This window comes from Cyprinodon variegatus, unplaced genomic scaffold (genome assembly GCF_000732505.1).
Source record: "Cyprinodon variegatus isolate N-32 unplaced genomic scaffold, C_variegatus-1.0 Scaffold48, whole genome shotgun sequence".
Classification (NCBI taxonomy): Eukaryota; Metazoa; Chordata; class Actinopteri; order Cyprinodontiformes; family Cyprinodontidae; genus Cyprinodon; species Cyprinodon variegatus.
In genome coordinates, this window is record NW_015150501.1 from 1,051,354 (window position 1) to 1,066,632 (window position 15,279).

The 15,279-nt window shown below is 37.6% G+C and overlaps 2 protein-coding genes across 2 annotated transcripts; both read left to right on the top strand.

Annotated features, from left to right (window-relative positions):
• Positions 1-2,205: 2,205 nt before the first annotated feature.
• Positions 2,206-8,649, top strand: mlf2 (myeloid leukemia factor 2). The gene is made up of 8 exons (XM_015370822.1): positions 2,206-2,495; positions 3,475-3,586; positions 3,678-3,713; positions 4,575-4,628; positions 4,729-4,857; positions 5,113-5,272; positions 5,415-5,624; positions 7,175-8,649. Exons 1-7 carry the CDS (start codon positions 2,452-2,454, stop codon positions 5,618-5,620), a joined length of 741 nt encoding a protein of 246 aa, XP_015226308.1. The 5' UTR covers positions 2,206-2,451; the 3' UTR covers positions 5,621-5,624; positions 7,175-8,649.
• Positions 8,650-8,812: 163 nt separating this feature from the next.
• On the top strand, positions 8,813-14,278 carry eno2 (enolase 2 (gamma, neuronal)). Its single transcript, XM_015370821.1, has 13 exons — positions 8,813-8,955; positions 9,476-9,561; positions 9,643-9,738; positions 9,817-9,875; positions 9,959-10,028; positions 10,136-10,269; positions 11,511-11,733; positions 11,816-12,013; positions 12,167-12,243; positions 12,925-13,049; positions 13,160-13,268; positions 13,587-13,645; positions 13,768-14,278. Exons 1-13 carry the CDS (start codon positions 8,828-8,830, stop codon positions 13,835-13,837), a joined length of 1,434 nt encoding a protein of 477 aa, XP_015226307.1. The 5' UTR covers positions 8,813-8,827; the 3' UTR covers positions 13,838-14,278.
• Positions 14,279-15,279: the final 1,001 nt, after the last annotated feature.

A 15,279-nucleotide genomic window follows, 5' to 3' on the forward strand; every position in this document is an offset into this window, starting at 1 on the left:
GTGGGAAAAATTGCAGGGGGGAATATAAAAAAAGTCAAATCAACCAAAACTTTTACAACCCCCAGGGGGTCACGGACCTCCTGTTGAAGACCTCCATTGTAAAGGGTTCCTTGGCAAAGGACTATATTTTGGTGTTATCTGCTGTGCAGCCGCACAGTGCTCAGGATATGCGTGTAGAAACAAAATAACCTCCACTGTATTGCCCCGTATGGGAAAGAATCATTCTGGCATATCTACATAAACCAAAACCCCCATAGCCCTCAAATTGAGTTTTCACAGTCCTGCAGTCCAAAAGAAGATTCTGCTGCAAAACAAAATAAAACAGCACAGCCAGGTAATAACCTTTTCATATTTAGATGTTTATATATTTCCTTATTATTTTGTAGACTTACCTTTTAAGTGCATGCCTAATATGGTTTAGGGTATATTTCTAAAAGTTTTATCGAACAGTTTGTTGGAAATTTGGCCAATTCCTCCAAACGGGTGGCCTTGCTTATACACAGCACTACCCATAAATCCAGTGCCTTATTATGGCCCTAAGCAATAATTTATAGTCATCGTTAGTTTGGAGGATCCATTCTGGCCTAGGCTTTGACTTCCTGTCAAATATTTTTAAATGATAATTAAATATTTCAACATTATTATCTCTGCAGACCGAACTGCAACAAACAATTAGGCCTGCAGAGAGGATTATCAGGGCTGAACTTCCTCATTTTCAAGACATGTACAGGTCTAGTGTCAGGAAAAAGATAGCTAGATTCCTTGGACAGAGTGGAATCTGGGTCTTTCTGTTAATTTTATAGTCATTTCTTCTTCCTCACTGATCAGCCTTTCGTTTTATGTTTTTTATGCTTGGGAGTACCGTAATTGTTTGAACCAACATTTGTGCCTCCCATAGGTATATGGAAAATCTACCTACTAGCAACATAACATGTGGATATCCAAAATAAGAAGTATACATCTACTTATTCTATTATTTTGCAAATATAAAACAAATATGTATAAAACATTAAAATTTAGTAAGATGCCATTAAGGAAATGACTATTATATTATATTTATTTATATAGTTTGTGAAGGTATCTGGTTTGGAACTGTATAAATAGATGAAATTGAATGATGCATTGTTGATTTGAATCTGATCTGAAGTTGACAGTGGCATGCTTAGATTTAACCATGTTGCAATGGATTTAAACGAGACTGAATGGACTGCAAAAAATAGTATTTAACTCAGGGGGTGGAGCTAGATGGGGGGGCCAGGGGTGGCCACCCCTACCATTTTTCCCCCTCTAATGCAGATGGTTGCAGCAGTAAAACTCTCAAGTGAAATACTTAAAACATTTTAATTTTTTGTGGCTAATTACACACATAAAAATGCTCACATCAGAGATGATAAGTACAGAATTCATGCTCTTTTCAGAACTAGATTTTGTGTTCTATGGGGTAAAGAGAAAATTATGTGTCTCTCCAAGTCATCTAGGAGTCTTCAGTGAAATCAAAGAGAATAACAATTTTCATAAAAACTTATCAAATAATCAATTTATGTAGATATTAGTGCTTGTAAGTATCAATTTTATGCAGAATGGTTATTAATACTAGAACGTAAGTAATGACAATAGAAAAGATTTATGCCTCAAAACTGAAAGAGTTTTATCCACAATACCTTTTATCTAGAAATGATGGATGTTGAAATATATGCATCTATTTGTTAGCAAAGGCTGTAGGAATGTATAGTTTGTCTTTATTTAGAAAATATGGATGTTTTGCTCATTGATTTTCCTGTTGGAACACTGTAGATTGACGCTGAGGTTCTGGTGTCTATCTGCTTCCGGCCACCCCTCATTGTACATTAGTTTTTGCCTGGCCACCCTTATAAAAATTTTCTGGCTACGCCTCTGATTTAACTTACTGAAATTGTCTGTAAAATGAAAAACTGTGATGTTAGACATAGACAACTGAACTGCAATTAACTTGCTGTGAAGAAGGCATTTGTACAGCATTGTAGTGAGTTTGTTAATATTTTTTTTTCTTTTCTTTTTTTAACAGAGGAGATCCAATGGTTTTTCTGCAATCTTCTACAAAAAAGATGTTAATAATTTGGTAAGTTATTTTGAAAGTTTTTAGTGAACACATTTACTTTGAAAAGTACAGGAAGTCACGCTCTTAAGCTTCGATTGTAGCTTGTTAGCAGCGGTGTTTTCCTTTGTTAAGGGACGGACTTCCGTCTTTCAATGTTTGCTCCAGGTTTCTGGAATTTACCGTCTAGTGATATTTCCAGATAGAAACCTCACTGGTACACAGACACGGTTGTCGCGTTGTTGGGGGTTTTTCGCATGAGGCAGGTGGACTAAAAGTCCAACAGTTTAGTCTGAACTGAAACTGTCACTGTTTTTAACGCCTCTTTAACTGAAGCTAGCTGGCTAGCATTAGCCAGCTGAGTTAAACCGCTTAGCATGTTTCGCTTCTTGAGTGACGCCGAGGACGATCCATTCATGATGTAAGTATTTGCTTTCGGTGCATATGGTCGGGACGATGTCATGTCTGTTTTTTCTGTGCATTATCAGCCTAGAAGAGCTACATTTCCAGCGCACTGCAGAAGGTAGCCTGTCATTCGTTATTGTACCCAGCTGTGGTGGGGCCCTGTAGCGGTCCACCATATTGGATAGACAATAAAGCGAGAAAATAATTAAATAAATACACAAGAACTATCAGTTCCCAAAGGTATTGTATTAAAATTCCCGCTGCAGTGATTGCTGATCAATGCTATGTTTTCTGTTGCCTCCTCTGTAATCACCAAATCCGTTTGTGAGCCCAATGCAGCACATTTCTAGTATTTTCTAGGCATTTCTTGCCCAGCATATTTACATCAACACGTCACACTGTGTTCGACAAAATATACAATAAAATGGAAATATGCTAAGCATGCTGGAAAAATATAATTTCTGGAAAAACTAAATGTTGTTTATTATTGGTTTTAAAACCTTGCATCAAAAGCAATATTTTTAAACTGCCTCGATGAGGCAGCAGAGCCATTATATCTGGATAGTTGATCTTAAGGACGTAAATAATGCAAATGAAATAGTTTTAAAATCTGATTAATATGAGTTATTTGATTTAAATACACCCTACCATGTTTGATGGAGTATCATAAGCTTGAAGATGTGTCTAATCTCTAATGGTGATGCCACTGAGGCCCGAGGGCAGATGTCATTGAGAGGACGTGTTAAAGGCTTAAGGTAAAAAAAAAAAAACGAAAAAATATTGGCTTTCTTTAATCATGCCAATACAGACCTTTCTTCCTTTACAGGGGTATGAGAGTTTCTGAGCAGCTGATTGGCTAATTTGATTAGTTTTGTCGTTATAGATTTGGAACATTCACAACAAGAATGTTATCTATTTATGCTACTTTATTAGTTTAGTAGCCTTCTTTGTTGTGTTAATTGTACTTGTCTAACCGTTGAACTCCTTTCTTTCAGGGATCCATTTGCTGCCCACAGACAGCAGATGAGGAGTATGTTTGGACCGTTCGCCATGGATCCATTTGCTCTTGCTCCCCAGATTCAGCCGCATCGTGCTGCACGCAGACAGGTAATGGGCTGTTCGGTCCATAATATTGTCTAATATCCAAATTAGTATTTGTCTTGTTTTATTTTGGGCTTAATTGGGAATTTCTTTCTAGGCGGGTCCCCTTGTTCCCTTTGGCATGATGGGAATGGTGAGCAGCTGATGTTTTTACTCTAATAATGCATTTTTTTAATAGCTTCATGTAAGTTATTGCTCTATTATAAAAAAGCTTTTTAAAGCTTCGGCTTTGCTAAAGTTATTCAGATATTTGGCCCCCTTTTTACGTCTATTTGAAATGCATTTCTTATTATTTTAACTTGATTTATATCTATATGTTTTTAGCACATTTGTGGTATTTTGTATACTAAAATTGGTCTTGCTTAAAAATGTAGAGTTCATTAGCTCCTGTTTTTTGTGAACCAGAAATGAACTCGTATATCAGAGCTGAAAAACATCAACTTGAGTTGACAGAATTATATTTTACTTGCTTAAGATATTAGTTCACTTAAAATGGATGTAGGGCTTGACAATATCACTATAACTTATATCACTATATATTTCTAAATTCAGTCCATACAATATAATTTCTGTATTTATATAAACAAAATAAAAGCCTCAGAGAGACTACTAAAGAATGTCCACAGCAGATGCCTGTACAAACGTATGACAAGTTTTCTTTGTAAAACTCATTCAATATAACATTTTAAAAATATTTGCCTATTAAGGATATAAAACCAGGAACGTCAGTCAATGACAAATGCTGTAATCATAGACTGGAATGTATATGAAATATTGGACATGTCCTGTCGCTGTTATTGAATAAAATTCTATGCAATGAATATTGATATTGAATTATTGTCCATTACTAATTGGAAGTAAGTTATTTGTTGACTATGCCGTAGTCGTTTTCTGCTAAGTAAGTCAGCTTTACATGTATTTTCCTACTGAAGCTTGCTGAAACCATATTTTTTCCAGAAAACTCAACATTCAAGGCTCTTCTCAATATTTGCAGGGAGGAGGATTCATGGACATGTTTGGCATGATGGGAGAAATGATGGGAAACATGGTAAGAAGCTCTGTCAAAGGGATAAACCACCCCTATGTCTAAACTACACAAGTTTTCATCATGTTTTTTAATAAGTTCTTCATTATGTTTCTTCTCATAGGAAAGAATGACTGGATCACCGAACTGTCAAACATTTTCGTCTTCAACAGTGATCTCGTATTCCTCCTCAGACCCGGGAGCTCCTAAAGTTTATCAGCAGACAAGTCAAACAAGAACAGGCCCTGGAGGAGTAAGAATATAATAAAATTTTTGAGACGTTTATCAGGATTGGTGTTATATTACCATATTCACTTGGCTGAACAGTGGGCCTTGGTGTGTTTATTTAAGCATGGTCATCCCCTGGCTTCACTGACTTATTGAAAACCACTAACTGTACTGACAGTGAGCAGATCTAGAGCTGTATAAATGTGTGCTATAGTGGTTCATTGAGAGTGCAGTCCATAGGATTGTTTTGTAAACTCTTTCTTTTCACTGTTTCTCTCAGATCCGTGAGACACGGCAGTCAATGAGAGACAGTGAGAGCGGCCTGGAGCGTCTTGCCATAGGCCATCACATCGGGGAGCGAGCACACATACTGGAGCGCTCTCGAAATAGGCGCACTGGGGATCGAGAGGAACGGCAGGACTTCATTAACCTTGATGAGAGTGAGTATCAAAAGTTACTTCATAATACGGGCTTCTGTTTGACAGTTAGCAGTATGCTAGAACGGAAAACTCAACAAGGCAAACAAGTGTTAAAATAAGTATATGCAGTACTGCAATATTTTAAACCCGGCATCTTTATTAGGTGAGGCTGCAGCGTTTGATGAGGAATGGAGGAGGGAGGCAGGAAGGTATGGTCCCCACCATGGCCGTGCACTGGAGTATGGTCAGGATCCGCGTGGAGGAGGACAGCAGTTGGCCCTTCCTGCCCCTTCCAGCTCAACACCCCCCCATCGACATGAGTCTCCCCGACATCGCCAGCATCACACACGTCCCCGTTATGATTGGTGAGAAGGTAAGGTCAACCTAACTACGGTTTTATTCAGCCATTGAAATGGCTCTCAATATTTTCTGGTTATGAGCTGTCTATCTCAGGTGCATTTTTTTCTTGTTTTATATTTCAAGATGCATATTAGCCAGTATTATTAAATTCTGTTTTTGTTTTTCAAGCAATTTTAAAAGCCTTTAGGCTGTTGGTATTCTTGGAAAATAGTGTTCTATTTACACCTCTTTAGAGCTTTGTATAATTCATAGTGTCACGGGGTTTTTTACGCTCTGTTACAACTTATTTTACAGACTTATTCCTAAACTTTTATTTAAGAACACATTATCACATGGAGAGAGTATTTTTGATAAGATTTGTAATTTTTATTCCTAAAAAGTTGTTAATCCAGTGTTATTTTTTTTTAGTTTTGCAAAAAAAATTTGTTACATACAAGTCTACCTGTTTTTGGGTGTTTTCTCTTTTCCATCTACTAATCCACTGGAGCTCACTCAGGTTTAAAAAGCAGTTACTGTAGATCAACATCTATTTTAATTCTTTTTCCAGATATAACCAGTTGGTTTGAAGCTACTTTTCTGTAGTCTTGGGTTTGTGTTTCAGTTCATTATCTTGTTGTCCTCATAGTTATGCATGTGTCCCTGCAACAGGAGGTTTCTCAGTTGTTATGGTTTCATCAGAGGTCAAAATGCGTTGTTAATATTCACGTTTCAATTTTGTAGAAAATGTTCAACTATAGAGCTAAGTGTAAGATTTCAGTATTTTTCTTTATAAATATAGCATTGTTGTGTTGTATCAGACATGTACCTATTTGTAGAGCTGCAGATTATTGGTACAAGTGCTTGTGAAAATGTTGAATAAATTAATCTGTGAGGTTAGACTTTTCATCCTGCTGTTGTTTATGTGGGAAAAGTACAAACGGAAATGATCTTCCTTTTTTTGTCCATGTTGACCAATAGCCATTTGTTTTCACTAAACACTTTGGAGACAAGAAATGTATGATAAACTGTATCATGATAACAAATGTCTAACATTTTGGTAAACTGGAAAAGGAGCCTTTGCAAATGGGGCTAGTTCATTTGGATATTGAATGAGATGGTATGTGGGAGAGAATTCCAGTTAAGGAATCTATGATTGCAGGAAACATTTTATTGGCTTTTGCTTTTGTGGCGTATTCACTTGGAAGGATTTTCAACTGGGCTTTGTTAAAATGCAAGACAAAGCAATGAAACTATTATCTTAGTAGTTTACATACTTGTGTTCAGAAATTGCTTTAATAAGATCTATATTTATTGAATAATTTAGCAATTTTATGACAAGCCCACAATAATAATGCTGATAATTTTTAGTCAGAAAAGCTGAAATGCCCCAATCATCCTTAAATCCATTACCAGTTTTAACATTCTGTTGATCAGTATGAAAATAGCTTTAAGGTTTGTTTCTATTAAAGGTCAAATATTGAGTATCTAAGCTTGAGTCTGGGTAATTATGGGACTGGATATTAAAAATGTATAGGAAGTAACCCTGATCTAATGTTATGTCTCCTTGGCGCTCTGTCTCTACAGGTGTACCACTTTGCAAGGAAGCAGATGGAAGGAACTGAGGGAGCGCTTCCCCCGAAGCTGTGAAACACACCGAAGACGGAGCTGCCCGTCATTAATGTTTGATATGACTGGACTGTCTAAACATGTGCAACATATTTTACACACAGGATCAACGAAATAAAACATTCTCAATGGCTACATTTACAGATCAATTTCTGTACTGTTACATAGAGCTATACGGACACCCCTGTGTAAATGTGGGTGAAACCACACTCACTTTATATATAAATATATACTCATTCTCAAAACTTGACATGTCATTACCTACTGCACTTCGCTGCTGCAGTATTCAGTCATTCTGCTGTACAGTCCATTTTATGTTTGTGAGGGCACTAGTGTGTCTGTGAATTGTATACTGTTACCTGATTAATCTAACTAAATAAAAGTTCATTAAACATTGTTAGATAATTAACAATGTCTCTCTTGTGATATTTTGCTTTGCAAAGTTTTAAACGTATAAATCTGGTGACAGTTGTTAAAAGTCCCCCCCTTTTTTTTTCTTTTTTTTTTAAAGGTTTCATTTGTGCTGCTTTGCAAAAGTGTTACAGATTCTTGAAGTTGCTCTTCTTTTTGTCACTTTGCTGCAGTGATAGACCAACACAGGTGGTCCAAGTATATCGGGATATGGAAGGAAAACTATGCACAAAAAAGAAATCTTGAAAGTGACGTCCAATTGTTTTATGCCACAATTACTCCATCCTTTGTAGAGCTACCTTCACTGAAATCACAGCAAGTGTTTTGTGGTATGAATATAGCTTTGCACATCTGTAAACTCAAGTGTTTTTAGTCCAATTTTTCAAAATGTATCAAACTCTGATTGGTTGACTGCCTCTAATTAAACCTAAGGTTTTAGAGAGCACCTATATCTGCAATAAAAATATATATTGGCGGACTTCATATTTTGGCTTCCGAAGGCAGATGGTTGCACTGTTTTTTTTTTTTTTTTTTTTATTTAGTAGTACCAAAATAAAGTGGTCAGACTAGAAATGCATGCAATGCAATTTTCTTAACTTTGCAATTAACTACTCTGGTTGATCATGTCAAATCTGTACATGTTAAATTTTGTTGTGATGCAAGAAAACCTTCAACAGAACATAGAGAAGTATAATTTTCTGTCAAAAATCTAGTACGGTGGGCTCGCATCCTGCCTCCTGCTGAGCTCTCTGTTTCTTTAACTACCTCTGTGGCTATTTTTAAACGTTCCTTGCAGCAGCTGCAGCTCCTGTCACCTGTCTACCTGTCTCCTTTCATCCGCGTTGTTACATCTCCAATGTTCCCTGACAACATGACCCACTTTGTGCACAGATCTGTCTTACAAGGTTTACTTTGTTGTGATGTCTGCTGCATGTCTTTGAGACAGCGATTTGTTTCCTTTTTCTTTCCCTACTCATCCAGACTAGGATGTACCGTAGTCATTTCTGGACTTGACAGCAAGAAAAAAAAAAGCCTGTGTATTTGTTTGTTTTTCACGTCAGAAAATGTCCAGGGATGAAATAAAAGAGAATGTCTGTTAAATAAGACCATATCTTCATTGTAAATAAAATAAAAAATCCATGCAATTCCAGCCATACCATTCCGTCTTTCATCTCTCTCCTTGTATTGCAACCTTTTCCCATGACTCACTCCCCCCTCCCCCCTTTACGTCATACGCTCTTGCCACTCGTCCTCCCAGCCTCTCATCCCTCTGACTCCCACTGTCATTTGCCGACTCACTCTATCCACAAGGATCAAACGCACAGCAGGTAATGTTAAAAAAGATTGATCTACTCTCTCATTCCCTTCAAGCATCTTCTTTCTGGTCTTTTTCATCCCCTCCTGCATGTTGTCTTATCTCCCCCTCTTATTAGACCATAATATCAGTCACCGACTGAGATAGCAGGTATATTGGACAGGCTTTAGAGCTGAAAGGAGTTGGCAGGGTTTTTTTTAAAAGGCATGCAGTATTGGCTTTAGATGTATGTTTCCAGCTCTAACTGCGTGTGAGAGTCTTCTCAGGGAGCCTAGTTTCCACAGCTTTTTCATCCATCAGGCTGCGTCACTGTAATCACAGTGTGAGTCCATGAGAGGAAGCGAATCTGAAGGCTCTTTATCGACTGGGCTGTAATGAAATGCATTTTAATCATCTTATTTTACTGCATTTTTTTTTTCTCTCCTCTACTACCTGCCTCATGATGGTAGTTCTATCAGTATAAATCTTCTCCATGGACTTACCTTGTGATCTGCTATAAAAAGAATTTGAGGCTAACGCCTTATATTTTGCAGGATGTCTATTGAGAATATTGTTGCCAGGGAGATCCTCGATTCAAGAGGAAACCCAACAGTGGAAGTGGATCTACATACAGCCAAAGGTTCCAGAAAATACTGTAAAAATGCATACTGCCTCATGAGTCTTCACATCCTTTTAAAAACAACCTTTTCCCCTAATCTAGGTCTGTTCAGGGCAGCCGTGCCAAGCGGTGCGTCCACTGGCATCTATGAGGCACTGGAGCTCAGAGATGGAGACAAGACTCGCTACAAGGGCAAAGGTGACCCCTGACAGCATGCATCCCTCCTTTTCTGTGGTTGCTCTCTTTAAATCTTGATATTTATTTTTGTCTTCCAAGGTGTTACCAAGGCTGTTGGTCACATTAACGACACCCTGGGGCCTGCTCTCCTGCAGTCTGTGAGTATCAGCTGCTGAAAGAGCAGGAAGGGAAGCATGAAAAATCTGTTTACACTGTTTGTGACAGCCTGATTTCCTACCAGGGAATCAGTGTCCTGGAGCAGGAGAAGCTAGATAACATGATGATTGAAATGGATGGCACTGACAACAAATGTAAGCCTGCATTTCTTGTACGGAGATATTTGGACTGACATGCAGCTGCACCAGCCTGCATCAGCTGCATCCATGTGTGATGAGGCTTCTTCTGTGTTTCCTTACAGCCAAGTTTGGGGCCAATTCTATTCTGGGAGTATCTCTGGCTATATGCAAAGCTGGTGCTGCGGAGAAAGGCGTCCCCTTGTACCGTCACATCGCTGATCTGGCAGGAAATGGAGACCTCGTCCTCCCTGTTCCAGTGAGTGATTTTTTTGCAAAACAGTTTTCTAGATTCAGTGCCTTGCAAAATTATTATTTCATTCCATAACCCAAAAAAAAAAATAGTGTTTTTTTTAGCCATTTTTGCGATCGGCTAAAATCAGTTTATGATTTTGTACATGATGGACAAGTCTCGAGTTAAGGTCAAGTTCTATGGAAAAAATTTCAAGCTATTAGCAAGTCATATGACAAGCTAAAATGTTAAAGGTGTGAGAAAATAAACTATGTGGATGGATTAAAAATTTACTGAAATTATTTTGCATGCAACATTTTTGTCTTTAATGAGAAAATCAAGTCATTTTAAGTAAATACATCAAAGCCCAAGGTAAATCACTCAAGTTAAAATTGAGTTGTAAGCCTTTTCTACCTCAAGTCATCAAATCATTGACTCGACTTTTGTTTTAACTTCTGATATACCCTTAAACCATAATAAAAAAAAATGCAAAAACCTAATTTTATCAGTAGATATAGAGGTAATTGTTTAATTTGTGTGAATCCAGATGTAAGATAACATTAGTGAACAAATGTCATCATGATGACTGTAAAGTTTATAAAATAATGTCCAGAATGTGTGTAATCTAACATGTGAAAACAGAGAATATGTCAAAGCTGCAAACTTTGCAGGAGATGGCTCCTTCCTAAACTTTCGGGTCATTGCTGCACTTTCTGTGGTCATTTCGATTCCACAAAGTTGATACGTCAATATAAGACAGCTAGAAGCAGCACCAGAAATCTAGCCTTTTTGGAAGCATGGATGGAAATCATTCAAATCTGTAAGCAAAACCCTAAAAGAACACATTTGAAGTTTTCCTAAAGCCAAGCAGAGGACTGAAGAAGCATGTGGGTGAGGGGGTTCCTGTCAGAGAAGACCAAACTTAAACTTTTTGGCTTACATGCAAAAAATCTGTGTCCGGTGGAATGTTAACCCTGAAATCATCCTCAACAGATGATCTTCAGAGTTACACAGGGGGGTGGCAGCATCATGGTGAGGGGATAGTTAGGTCTCAACAGAAAAGCTGGTGAGAAATGATGGGAATACAGAGATCCAGTGCATTACTGGAAGAAATATTGTCTGGAGTTGTAAAGTATTGATACAGAAGTAAAGGTTCAGTTTCAGCAGAACAGTGCCAAAAAAATAAAAAATCAACTAGAACGGGGTAGATCAACCCATAAGTATGTGTCAAAATGTTAAAACTGCTTCCTGGTTCTTTTCTCTTGTAGGCTTTCAATGTTATCAATGGGGGCTCGCATGCTGGTAACAGACTGGCCATGCAGGAGTTCATGGTTCTGCCTGTTGGTGCGGACTCTTTCCGCGACGCCCTGAGGATGGGAGCAGAGCTTTACCAGACCCTGAGAAGCGTCATCAAGGAGAAGTACGGCCAAGATGCTACAAATGTGGGAGATGAAGGTGGATTTGCCCCAAATATTCAAGAGAACAGTGAAGGTGAGAGATGAACTAACCTGGAAATGATGTCCTACTTAAGATCATATTAACTGACATCTTTTTGTTGATTGCTGTCTGTCAGCCCTGGAGCTGATTAAGACAGCCATAGAGAAGGCAGGGTTTACAGACAGAGTGGTCATAGGGATGGATGTTGCCGCCTCTGAGTTTTTCAGTGAGGGTAAATATGACCTGGACTTCAAGTCTCCACCCAATGCTGCCCGCAACATCAGCGCTGAGGAACTGGCCAGCATCTACCAAGGCTTTATAAACAACTACCCAGGTGTGTATCAAGTATTGCAGTGGCTTGTTCCTGCAGATATAGGAGCATCACACCAATGTGTATGGCATTATTAGGATTTAACATAGGAATATCCCACTGTGCCCTCCTTTTAAAATGGGATATTTGACTCCTATTCCCATTTCTTTCCTCAAGTTGTATCAATTGAAGACCCCTTTGACCAGGATGATTGGCCTGCTTGGTCGCAGTTTACAGCATCAGTTGGCATCCAGGTGAGATATGATGACAGTGTTTTTATGACGCAAATTGATTTTCACCACTCTGACGTTGTTGATTTAAAATGTTTTTTAAAAGAGTCCTTTTTTCAAACTTCTGCCTGAACCATACAAGTTTTTACAGAACTTTGTGTCTGATCAGATATAAACATCATATATCAATTATAGTGAATTTACCTGCTTTAAAATAAATACATTTTTGTTGCAGCATCACAATCACACACTGAAAATGTTTAGCAATCTTTAGTTTGAGGTCATTATGTCCAAAATTCCACATTAGGCAAGAGGATCACTTATTCTTTTTTTAAGGCAAAACATCAAACACACTGCTTCCAATTGTGATATCATGGGGAATTTCAAAGAGATCAGCCAAGATATTAGGAAGAAAATTTTTTAGAGTCAAGTACACTAAATTACTCCAGGATTAGTCAATACATTAAAGGATAACCTGCTCTGTTAGATCTACTCTAAATGACATATATTTTTTATAATACTTTCATCAGCAATTATGACCCAATAAGCAACCAAACACTGCACAGACCTACATATTTACAGCTGTACTAAGAGACTATATAAAACGGATAATTATATTTCTGAAAGAAGTGAACGTGGTTTTCAAATATGGTTGCCATAGAAAAACCTATTTCTTTCCATATTTTCTGGAACTTTTCTCTGCAGGTTGTTGGAGATGATCTGACTGTGACAAACCCCCGCAGGATACAACGAGCTGTGGAGGAAAAAGCCTGCAACTGTCTGCTTCTTAAAGTAAACCAGATTGGATCTGTGACTGAGGCGATCAAAGCGTATGTCATGTTCTGTTTGTATTCATGTCATGCAAAAATGTCATTTACATATGCCTACCATACACTAAGGTACATGGAAATGACAGCCAAGCTGTCTGCTTGCTTCTCAGGTGCAAACTGGCTCAGGAGAACGGCTGGGGGGTGATGGTGAGCCACCGCTCCGGTGAGACGGAGGACACTTTCATCGCTGACCTGGTGGTTGGTCTGTGCACCGGACAGGTAGTACACATTGATCATTTTACTTTACATACAATCTTTAAACTTTATTTTGTTTTCCATGGTCCAAAAAATTCATCCATTCATTTATCCACTAGTCCATCCTTCTCTCCTTCCATTAATTGTTTTTTGTTAAATGAAAAAAAGCCCATTATTGGTAAAACTTCTTTTCATAGCTCACCTCATTCTATCAAATATTAAACCGGAATATGACACCTATAAAAAATCATTAAATACAAAAATAATAAACTTCAAACCTTGAAGAGCAAAATTATTTTGGCAGAAAATGCACAACAATAGTTTTTTTTTGCCTTTTTTCAGATCAAAACTGGAGCTCCGTGTCGATCAGAGCGCCTGGCCAAATACAACCAGCTCATGAGGTGAGTTGTTGATATAATTTATTTATCAAGGCATATACTGTAATCTTCTCCGTTCATTTAAGGTGAGCTATTTTTATACCTTTCATCCATCGTTTCATCCCTGCTGTCCTCTCTGCTTTCAGGATTGAGGAAGAGTTGGGTGTCCAGGCCCGCTTTGCTGGTCACAACTTCCGCAACCCCAGTGTCCTTTGAATGCCAGAGACATCAGCAGTGGTGTAACATATAGCTAATGATTTTACAAAGTCACTAGCCTCAGTGGAGCCCCAAATATACAAAATCACTCAGAAACAAAGAGTTCAGAGAAAACATTGTGTTGATGTCAAATGAGCAAGGTCACACTTAGAGCGAGGTGGTCTCTTTAGTTTCTTGTTCTTCTCTGATCCCTTATATTGTGTCCTTTTCACCCAGTCTTAAAATGTTTTGGTCGATTGTGCCCTGTTGTTTTGTCTCATTCATGTTTCAGTGCAACAGTTTACTGGTGGTAAAATAAATAAAGTAATCAGTATATAACGCGTAGATGTGCTTTCTTGACCAGACTTTCTGCTGTTGCTCCATGCGTCCAAGTCTTGAGTTGTTTAATGTTTTCTTTTTCATTTCTTTCCAAGGACCCACATCTTCTAAACTTTTAAAGTAGCCTTGATCCATATTATGTCAGGATTTCTAACAATCCTTAAAAGTTTTGTATTTGAACTTTGGCTTGTTTTTACTCATTTTTATTCCAGTACTTCATTTTCAGAGCAAGGTTGTTTTGTTTTTTATATTCATTGTTAACCCAGTTTGATATTGAATATATCGAGAATAAAATAAATGATATACTTGCATAAATTAGTATTTAGAAAAAATGCACCAAACAATCCTGTTGGTTTCTGTTTTTTCCTTGTGCTTAATTTTTTTAACTAATGAAAACATATTTTTATATCAGTTCAAGATACCCTGTGAAAGAAACAAAAAGCAGTTTCCCAAACGAAGAGAAAAGCCTTAAAGCTATACAATGGTATGTAAAAAATAAATAAAATCATAATGTAACTGCACTATAAAATGCATTAAATTGACTTAACTTTCAAATAATTTGCAAACTTGTTGCCTCAAAAAATTATGTTTTTAAAACTTAACATTGGTTTTAATTTATAAGCTATTCAATGGAAAACTTTCTTGTAAACCAAACAAGGGGAGGCAAGACTTGTTTGGAAAGCACTGATTTAAACTGACAGAGCTGCAGGCCTGTCTTGCCTCGGGTCAGTTTTCTTGATTCAATAATTGCAACCGTTGGAGAGTTCAAGGCTAAAACCAATGCTCACCATGTGTCATATTTACAAAAACTATAATATTCCTAGGATTTTATGGGAAATCATCAGGAGACTGAAGCAAAAGTGGAATATTTTCAGAAAAAAAAAAAAAACATCTTCAGCTAAACCCTCCTTGGATTAGAAACAATAACAATGATCCAAACACACCAACAAGTTCTAGTCTGAATGGATAATAAAAAGAAAAAGAAAATGAATATTGTGGATTGATCTAAAAGTCTTAAATCTGACTGGGATGCCTTTTTTGTTACTGAAAACAGGCTGTTGATTCATGAAAGTAGGGATGCACGATATAATCGGCCCCCTATCGGTATCGGCCTGTATCGGCCT

Excerpts from the sequence above, each read along its gene's own strand:
- mlf2 (XM_015370822.1), top strand. The coding sequence starts at position 2,452 with ATGTTTCGCTTCTTGAGTGACGCCGAGGACGATCCATTCATGAT. Across the intron at positions 4,629-4,728 it reads GAGAAATGATGGGAAACATG|GAAAGAATGACTGGATCACC; the intron begins GTAAGAAGCTCT and ends TTCTTCTCATAG. Across the intron at positions 5,273-5,414 it reads CTTCATTAACCTTGATGAGA|GTGAGGCTGCAGCGTTTGAT; the intron begins GTGAGTATCAAA and ends CATCTTTATTAG.
- eno2 (XM_015370821.1), top strand. The coding sequence starts at position 8,828 with ATGACTCACTCCCCCCTCCCCCCTTTACGTCATACGCTCTTGCCACTC. Across the intron at positions 9,739-9,816 it reads GACTCGCTACAAGGGCAAAG|GTGTTACCAAGGCTGTTGGT; the intron begins GTGACCCCTGAC and ends TTGTCTTCCAAG. Across the intron at positions 13,646-13,767 it reads AAATACAACCAGCTCATGAG|GATTGAGGAAGAGTTGGGTG; the intron begins GTGAGTTGTTGA and ends CTCTGCTTTCAG.